The 10,645-nt window shown below is 30.4% G+C and overlaps 1 protein-coding gene across 1 annotated transcript in view; it reads left to right on the top strand.

Moving 5' to 3' along the window:
• Nucleotides 1-8,077: 8,077 nt before the first annotated feature.
• The window catches only part of LOC106692722 (XK-related protein 6), a gene marked incomplete at its 3' end in the record, with an annotated part of 19,168 nt that continues 16,600 nt past the window's right edge, over nucleotides 8,078-10,645 (top strand). Inside the window, 2 exon segments of the mRNA XM_014438835.3 lie at nucleotides 8,078-8,417; nucleotides 9,232-9,324. Coding sequence (XP_014294321.1) covers nucleotides 8,233-8,417; nucleotides 9,232-9,324 — 278 coding nt within the window. The 5' untranslated portion in view covers nucleotides 8,078-8,232.

The following is a 10,645-nucleotide window of genomic DNA, read 5'->3' as shown; positions in this document are numbered from 1 at the left end:
TATATATATATAAATATATGTGTGTGTGTATATAAGATAAATACTTATAAGGATTATAAAAGTAATTTAAGAAACAAACTATTAACAAAAATATGTGATATTTCTCCATAATAAATAAATATATCATAACTTTACTTTTTAATGTGAGAATGTAATTTTTGTGAGAGAAATATAAAAATATACATTAAAAAGGAAAATTAAATTGGTTCAATTTCAACAACACATCTATAAGGAAAGGATATATAAATATTTTAAACACTAATCAGGGGTCAGAAAAATGACTTGACAACTTTAATTATAATTTGATTAGCTAAGTTTAAAGTATAGCATTATAAATCAAAATGATAAATATAATTTATTTGATATCATTATTCATGGGTAAACAATATCAATAACCAATAAGGTCCAAAAGTATTTAACTATTCATATCAACTACCAACTTTATTGCAATTCCTTAATAGAACCTAAAAGTAAAATATGGATTAAATTCTTATTAGATGTTAAGGTGAGTATTCTTTCCAATAATTTCATGGCTTCTAATCCCTCCATATGGTCATACAATCCCTGTATATTATAATCTAATGGATGTAACCATTTAATAATTAAATTTCATAATATATCTTAATTAGTATTAACAAATTTAATTACAAATAGGATCATATCATTATAAAGGAATTATATGGTCTGATAGGGGTAAAAAAACAGAAATATTAAGTGTGAGTTTATCAAAAACTTTATTATGAAGAATAATCATCTTAAAAAAAAAAAAATTTGAAGTCTTGTTATTAGTTAAAGTCAAGTCAAGTCAAAAATTTTGCATTGATAATCTTAATAAAAATGCACATTTCAAAGCAACAAAAATAATAGGTACAATCAGTCATTTCTTGGTATATGATGAAAGGCTTAAATGTATATTAGAACACTTGCCATTCTAGGTACTTAAACAGTTTATTTTACGAAATATACAAAGAAATAGACTTTGACCATCCCCTTAGGGACTGATTGAAAAGCTCTAGATCTTTTCAATCACGATTTCCCCCCATCCCATCATATCTGCTATCCTCTTTCTTTAGTAGTAGGTGAAGTAACTCTCTTTTCAGCAACACCCCATGTCATCAATTCTTAGTTATTTTTCTTTTTTTTTTCTGAAGCAGGTATCTTTAAACCCTAGTTGTCACTTATTTTATTAAAAAGTTAAGTAAGGGATAGTTAATTAGTGAATAACGATGAAGAAGAACACTCAATGTCGAGTGAATGACTCAGAATTAATTTCTTTAAAAAGTTATTATCACCCACATCTCCATAATTATTTATTTTTTAAAAATATAATCAACTAAAACTGGATAATGATAAATACTGAGTGATTTTTTAAGTCATTACTACTATAAAAAAAGTAGATGAAGTTTTGTAAATACAAACTATTTTAAGAAATATAAGACTGATTTTAGTTTTATATAATACCAACTTATTAGATAGACATCAAACATGAGTAATCAAGCCAGGTACAGACAAGATTTAAACACAAATGCTAAAAAAAAAACCATGTATTCATATACATGTATCATAGGATATTGGTTGTAATAAACATAACAAAACACAATATAAACGAATATTATATTAATTGATGACAGAAGCTATACATTTCTACATAAGTATTGCTAATCTTACATCTCTTAATTTATTTAAAAAACAATAACAACATTTTTATTAGGCTTCCTATAGATTGCTTTGGAAATCTGCTCCTGAATCCACCATTTGCTGGAATGCAACTTCAGGGTTATAATTCCTTAAAAAATAATAAATATATTATTACACTGAAGAATAAATAAAAAAATAAATCTACAATTGTTACATTGACATCTAAACATAGGTAAATAAGTTATTTTTTTCACATTTATTCTTTGCAAAAATTCTAAAATTAAGAAGAAAAGAAAAATATGAAAGCATCATTCTACATAGGTTAACAACTGGCCAAAAAACAAATGATGGTATTCAGATGGGACTGTCAAGCCTAAATACTCATATTGGATATTGATACTGATTGTGATATTGGATACAAAATGCAAACCCCAAAAAACATATTACCTACTGGAAAAGTAGTAGTTAATATGAGCTTATCATCCATCCAATTTAGGTTTAATCAACTTCTAAAAATGAATATTTGCTATGAATCAGTGGGTTTTAAAACAAAGAGAACTTAGATTTTATGTTACTCTAAAGGAAAACAGGAGCTAACAGACAAAAACTATGCAGGGACAAACTTATCAGTGCTCTGAACCAGTGTTACCACCACAATAATATGTTTTCTGCTATTACAGAAATTATTTAATTTTTTCACAACATTAGTTAATCATAAATGATAAATCCCATTTTCTATAAAAATCTAGCTTGGTCACAGCAATACAATTTTTTGCATATTTGTGTGGTTAAGATAGGCTACGTTTATAGCTTTCCAAACAAACGTTTACATATGACATATGTTAAGGGCAAAGGAAGGATGCTCGCAGGCCCAATTGCTGAATGAAGTCCCTTCTATAAAGACTAAGGTAAAAAAAAAAATAAATAAAACTGGCTAAGATCTTTTAAAGTGATTAGTAACAATCAGATTAAAACGGATGGATCATGAACAATCTTTTAACACTGAGAGTGTAAAGGGAAGGGAAATATCTTGACTATGGTATCTTGAATACTTTCTGGAAAATATTTGTAATAATCCAAGCTAAAAAAGGAGAAAGATTTTCATTTTTATCAAGTGACATACAATTGGCAGTGGGCTAAAATTAACTACAAATACATTGAAGTGATCTACAGGAAGTAAAAAAAGGATGATAGCAAAAAATGTAACAAAACATTATCAATGGTAATTCATCTAAATTAATAAAAGAGTAAATGAACTTTGTATTACATGTAAACGATAACTTTTTAAATAGATTGAAGAATAAATCATAATAAATGGTGTATAGTATCCTGTACCATATCATCCGACTATGACTTGGTTGACCCCTAAAATAAAGTAAATGATTATAAGAAAAGTATAAAAAAGCGAATTTCGTCGCACTCGCCAACCAGCAGCTAATATGCCTAGAGTATGGGACTTGTCCCAGAACAAATAAAAAATATTATTAATAAACCATAGTCTAGCCATTGCATCACTTAAAATACATTGAAACATTCATCAGCAAACACTTGTAAACAGCAGAAAATATCTTTTATACGTATGCAAAGTTTTAATATTGAATAATTCCCTGTATTCAAAACTCAGCACGATCACAGACAGATTAATCTCTAATTAGATAGTTTTCAAGAGCATACAAGAGTATTGCTTTAGAAAGGGGAATATTACAGGAGCATTAAAGTACTATCAGCAAGTTATCTTTATTTGAAATTGGTCGTTTCTGCTAAATAGACAATCGATTTCAATATTTTGCTGGGCTAGATTAAGTTCTACTTCTAAGTTTTGTTTGCAATGAAAAAAAAAAACACAAACTAAAGTTTTTTTTAAAAGAATTTTCTCAATATGGATGAACAATGACTCAATGTGGAGTAGAAACAGTTTAATATTTCAGATATCTAATCTGAGGAAAGTAACCAATAAAAAAGTTTGGTATCACCCCTTTGGCTGGCATTCACGTTTTTAAGGAATTGTCTTATTTTGGTTCCTAACCTAATGCTAATGCTGAAATTCCTCTATGTTTATAATTCAATGATGCTGGGCTGCTGAGATCAAAAACCCCCTTTGCTACAACTTCTTGCTATTGTGGAAAGACGAGATGATACAAACTTTTTTTACATGCTTGTATATTATTTAGATTAAACAAAATATAAGTGTAATATTCAACAAAACGATTTTCTGGTTTAAAATTAAACAAAAACAAAACGTTTTTAACAGATAATTAATTTCTATAAACTATATAATCATTATAGTTTCTAAATGACTGCTTTTTATAAGGATGATTGATAATTTGTAGATTCATTCTTTATATCACTAACTTTTGGAAATTAATAACTTTATTTCAGGGGTAAAGAAAAATTGATCATAAAAAATGTTAAAGCAAAACAAGGCTAGTCTAAAGAGTAAGAAGGTAAAATATAAATTCTCAGGCAAGCTCTGCAATATCTGGTGAGTATACTAAGCACTAAGTGACCTAGCATCGACATAGTGCACTATGATTTGCATTCAATAGACAAGTTAGTCCTTTTTCACTTATTTGTGCTTCATTCAAATCATAAATTTGTTGATTCCTAGTTATTCATTAAAAAACGTATGGTTTAAGAAAAACGAACAAGTAATAATTCATTTACTTTGTACAAAAAATTAACCAAAACTATTCATTTTATATTCTCTACGACTTCATTAACACCACATAATCATATTTTTAAATAACATGATCTTCATATTACACTTTATTGATTATAATTAAGGACCTAAAGCATTTTATTTTAATGTCAAAACATAATAAATGCCAATTCCTATTAGAATAGGACACATACCTAAGTTCTATAAATAAATATACAAAAAAAAATTCGAAAATATATTCCTCAACAATACAAATAGAGCTAAAATACCAAAACTGAGCACAACTAATAAATTCAAAAGTAATTAGTTCACTAACTACTGTAATGTTAACTAGTCTAAAGATAAAATCAATGAATACCAGTAGGGATCAAAAAATCTCAAGTACTGATAAAGAAAGTTACTCGATATTAAAGCACCAAGGTACTATTGGAACAAGGATCATTGCAAATAGATAAAAATAGGACATTATATAAAATTAAATAACAATACAGGACTAATCAAAAGGCTTATAATTATATCAATGAAAAATAATAACTCTCTAGGATTATAAAATTGTCAAAATCTACCTGTAAAAATCAGCGTATCTTTGTTTCCTTGGTTCACACACTAAATATTTATAAGCAACTCCAGTTGCAACCCCTAGTACAATGGAAACAATTAAATTTGTTTTAATTTGACTCTGTAGTAAACGCCTCATTTGAGGTTTTGCTAACTTGGCTGGAATATCTGCCATTTTTGATAGAGCTAATAACACACAAAATTTATTAGTGATAATACCCTGTAATTATTATTATACAAAAACCTATCGAACACTCACTTACTATCAAGATATCTCGCGAACCACACAGGAGAAGATATGCAATACAGAATAACAAGATGGCGTAAAAGAAAAAATACTGCCACAGAGATATTAGCAGATCAAAGAAGGATAATCTTCTTAGATGATAGTTAATTTTATAGCTCAATAACTAAGTTACATGTACATAATTTTGAAAATATAAAATAGTGACATTATTTTTATTTTACAAGATTAATCCTAAAGGTTAGGTCTTCTAATTTTTCAAAAGTACAATATTTCATTGATTTTCTAAAATATTTACATCATTTTAAAGGTCGAACATTTTCTACATGATCACGTCAGACAATGCATTTTTGAAAATGTTATATCGTTTTTTTATGCCCATAGCAAACCAGTTCCCTTGAAAAGTCGCCAAACCTCATATTTCACTTCACTGTCAAAGACACGCCACTTTCCGTTCAAACATTCCTTCAAATTAAGAAGCAAAGGTTAGCTACAGGATACCATAATTCATAATTTCTTTCAAATGTGGCAAAAAAAAAAATGTTTGATGTTTTTATTCTACTTCAGTAAACCTCTGACTGAGGAGTCGAAAGAGGATATTTGTGATTGATCACACGGACAGATTTTGGAGCCCAATGGCTATCGATTAACTCACGAGACAGAAAATGAGGTTCAACGCTTCTTAAAGGGCAAAGTGCTAGCGCGTTTGGCTTGCACATACTACTGTTGCCAATTATTAACACATTCTTATTTACAATATTTATATTTTTAGGGGAAATCATTAAATTTACAGGATCATATACAATTTTAACTGAGGTACATCCTAGCGCTCGGTTCAGGACATTTCTGATAGGGCTTCACCTCATCCATCCATATCCATGTACTTGATCCCACCCTTCTGGCTCACAGCATCCATTTAGGCGCATAGCTCTAAATACCAGCCTGGTCCTAACCTTCTGACCCACTCCATCCGTCCGGGTGCTTCCTCCTGAACACTAGGCTGGTCTCAGTCTACACTTGCTTCATCTTCTGCCGGTGGCTCGCTGATATTGGGTGGTCGAGCCCTTTCCAACGTAAAGTGCGTAGGGCCAACCACATCCTTCCAGTCGTAGATGAACTCCCTGAAGAAGGTATAATCAGATGGGAGAAGTCTGGCTCGCTGGAGAGCGAAGATCCGGTGTTTCCTCGTCAACTTGGATCGGTGTCCTTCCGTAGCGGTACAAATCCAATACTATATGTTCTTTAGTACCATGAACTCCGCAGGAGAGGCACTGGGGAATGATGTTCTTTCCGAAGCTTTTTAGCTTTCTTCGGTTAGGATCTGTAAAGCCCAATAGTCTTGGAGAGTCTATCTAGCCTTTAATCTTGACAAGACGGTGGGGAAGAATTTTTCAAAGTAGCACCCTTCTGGTTGATCACCTCAATGGAGATGTTGAAATCCTACTACCGATGAACTACACAGAGACACCAAACATAATCAAAGGCGGAGGATATCTCGAACAGGATCTAAATCTTCACTCTTCTACGGAATTCGTCCACATCTTCTTCCATAGGTAGAGCCAAAATGTCGTAGGTGACGCGGACCATTGAAGATTAGTCAACTCATCATCACATGCTTCAGAATCTTCCTGACGATCAATAAAATTTCATTCATTAAAGCCTTAATTCTCTTTTGAGTTTAGTCCAGATTTATTCTATCCCAAATTATTGAGCTATAAATAATAGTGTGAAGAATGGACAAGCTTTTGAAACCAGGCAGATTGGATAGTGAGAAGTAAAAACACATTAAATTTTGAGAAAGTTGCATTCTCTTGCGGCACATAAAAATCATTCATTACCTTTTACCCTACATTGACTGAAACCCTTGTAGGTTCCAAAAATCACCTCTGAATCATGCTTTAAACTGTACCTATATATTTTTTTCCGCTTCACAGACTGACACTAAATCAGAAACTCAGTAAAAATAAAAAGGGAGGAAACTTGAAAACCACCCTCTTCATTCACCTATCCCCCTTAAAGTAGAAGTTCCACGTGGCAGATATCTGCCGTGGAAATTCGTTGCGCGTTTGCAGATTGCTATCATCAATCAAGCAAATCCTGATTTCAAATTTCAGTAAAATTTCAGTTTACACGATGTCAGTGGCTGGGATAGCTGTCACTATCATCGTCACCTAGGAACCTGCGCTTAAAAATAAACAGTTTTATAATAATATTTTGGATAATATATTTAGAAACACATGTTACCATCTCATAATAGGGACGTGACGGCCGTGCGGGTTGGGGCGCAGGTCCCAATGCGCTTGGTTCGAAATGTTGTGGGTTCGATTCCCACCTGGGGCAGTTAAACATTCATTTTTCGGCGATCCCGAGGAATATTGACTCCCACCTTGGTTAGTAGGCGACGGCAACTCAGGTATTCGCCAGGAGTTGGCAAAAAGGACCACTTGCCGGACTTGTTCCCCCACCAAATACCAGTACCAGTACCAGTACATCTCATAATGCTAAGTCATTTTATCGATCGAATAAGATGAAAAAGATTAATACAATAAAATAACAGTTTACTCCTATTCTGCTGCTAGAGGCAAATTTCCCCCTTGGCTCCCAGCATACTACCGCCCCTGCATTAGTTACATGAGCTTCCTCCAATTCACAGAAAATTGCACCAATTATTATAGAACACTCTTCTAACAAGCCCTAACGACCATTAGGAATTATTTTAAATTTGTAAAACCTGTGGTATAGTTAAAGAAAAAGACATGTCAATTCATTCAATACATCATCGAAGTTAATCTAAGTCTAACCTCCTCTGGAAACTGGTATCTTGGTGCAACAAACATTTAAGTGAACTTAAGAAATAATTTGTAAACTTTACTTGGAAACGTTACCAAAACAAAAGCTTAATTGATTTCATTAAGTACCATTTTTCGAAGCTTTCCGATTACCAACGAGTAAAACCGAAGATCGATAACAGTATTTGTAACCTTCTGCTGGGAATCCCAGTCCTTCAATGGATCTCAACTATTATGGGTCTTAAGGTTTGGTGTTGTTGGTTTTACCTTTTTCGTAGATAAGTTGGAAATGTTTAAAGCCCTCCAGTGAAACAGGTTAGACTATCAAAATCCCAAATGCCGAAATGGAAGTCCAAAAGACGGGGAATGGGTGTCAAACTGAAGATATGCAGGAGATCTGCAATGACAGAAATGAGATGCCCACAAACCTTCAAAGGTTTCATGTCACAAATTGGGATATATTTGTATTAATGGTTTCCATATGTAGTCACATATGTGATGTGGCTTTTGATATAAATTTAGCTTACAGGTAAGAATTTACAAAACAGCAATTGTTTTTGACAATTACAATAAACCTAAGTGACTCTTTGGTGCCAATAAATTTATTAAACATTAAACCAATTTCATTCTTACAACTAGTTATTAGATTCATGGATATCTATGTATTATGTTTGTTTTTCCTTATTTATTTACTATATTATTTTACTTAGAAGGATGAAATGTTACAGTCCTGTGGATTTGTTTGATTATATCATGTTTTGTGATTGTTAATAAAACCATTGACATTTTGTTTGTTATTTTGAACTGTAAATAGTTTTACTATATGATATATAATGCTTTCCTTTGTTAATAAACAAATAACTTTTTTGAGGACCATAGATGTCATTGGAGATTTCTTTAACTTTTTAACTCTAATCAACTATAACTTTTTATTTCTGATAATTTGTTGTTATTAGCTGTTAGCTATTTTCTTAAGACAGTATAATAAGTAATTGTCTCAAAATTTTCTTATGACATCATTATTATCAGTTCATAATTTTCATTTCTTCTAATCTTAAACCATTTAGAGTGATTCATTTATTATTTGGTTATAAAGAGTGACAATTCCCATAATCACTAATTCATATTTTTTAAAATTAAATGACACAAATAATTTTTATTATGAATATTAATCATTAGATTGTATAATTAATTAAGACTTTAATTGTTTATTTTTTCTAGTTATTTTCATCGAAAGTAGTTCTTGTAATATTTAAATTAAATAAAAGTATGTTATTATATTTCTAAAATTGCAATTATATCACTACACTCTAAGTGTATGAATTTTTTAATTTTTATTTTAGGTACTTCAAGGCTCGAAAAATAATGTATTTTGTTCTAACTGCTCTGTTTATTCTCTTCCCTGCCTTTGTTAATACATTCATTAGTTTGAGAATGTAAGTATTATTAATTTTAATTTTATATTAATATTTTATTTTAAATGACAACCATTGACTTTTTTTTCTGATTAGATAAATTTTAATGATTTCTACATTTTTTATGGTCCCAGTTTTTACAGCTCATCCAAATGAATCTTAATTTGTTTACAGTATTGTACCCTTTAAAGTCTTCAGTTTGAAATTGCTTGTTTAATTCATGATTGTACTTCACAAAATGTTAGTTGTTGGAGTATTACTTTAAATGAAGGCTTTATGATTATTATGATTTAAAAAAATCTAATTACTCTATTAGCCTTTTAATCGAAGAAACGTAAATCAAAATAAAGAACAAATAAATGGATAAAGTTGAGTAGTTATGAGTTAAAAAAAATCACACTAGTTTTAAACAAGTATCAATAATTGTATCCTTATGGTAAATGGTCTACAAGATATACTAAATAAATTAATAACAAAAATGTATTATTGTAAAATTACGTTTTTCTTGAATTAAATGGCTTTCCAATGGGATGCCAAGAATATTTTGTCAGGTTTAGTATGCTATAAATTTAGAATTTGCTAACTTAAATAGGTTTGTTATTATTGATTCTTATTAAAAAAAAAAAAAAAAAAAAAAAAATGTGCTTAAAAAAAAAGTACGGAAATTCAATTTTTTCCTTTTCTGTGTAGCATTGGGACTATATGAAAATTAGCATCTATATGAAAATTATTGTGACTTTTAAAGTCTACTTTTATCTCCTTGATTATTGCTAAAAACTCATGAGTTGGTCTACAAACATTTTTTTTTTTTTAATTTTGATTTGATTTTCGCTGAGTCATAAAAGTGGCATGTGATCTATCTTTTAAACATATTATTAATTTTCTAACCTCCTGTTCTCCTCCAGCCTACCTAAGTTCCAATGGAATGGAATACTTTTTTCAACATATTTTAATCTTAATCAGATCAAACTCAAATGGCAGTCCTGATGATGACATCTCAATAAATAAATACCTCTGATGATGATTGATTTATATGAAAATCATATTCTGAAGTAGTTTTGTTTTCTAGGTTTTCCTTTTCGAGTTTTCACACTGTTAGTCATAAACCGTTAAAAAAAAAATTATTTGTGGTTTTTGGTAATTTACGCCTTCTCAAAAAGTGCCCATCATGACTTCATTTTGAAATCTAATATTTTACCAAAATCTAAAAAAAAAAAAAAAGTATCCCATTCCATTGGAAATTGCTGAGTTAAGTGTGCTGTAGATGATCTTGAGAAGATTGAAAAAATCAAATCAAAATCCCCAAAATTGTAGAGATTAGGTGGGTGAACATGCGTGTGTA

This window comes from Halyomorpha halys, unplaced genomic scaffold (genome assembly GCF_000696795.3).
Source record: "Halyomorpha halys isolate HHAL.00 unplaced genomic scaffold, Hhal_1.1 Scaffold68.1, whole genome shotgun sequence".
Lineage (NCBI taxonomy): Eukaryota > Metazoa > Arthropoda > Insecta > Hemiptera > Pentatomidae > Halyomorpha > Halyomorpha halys.
This window is presented reverse-complemented; position numbering and strand designations above follow the sequence as displayed.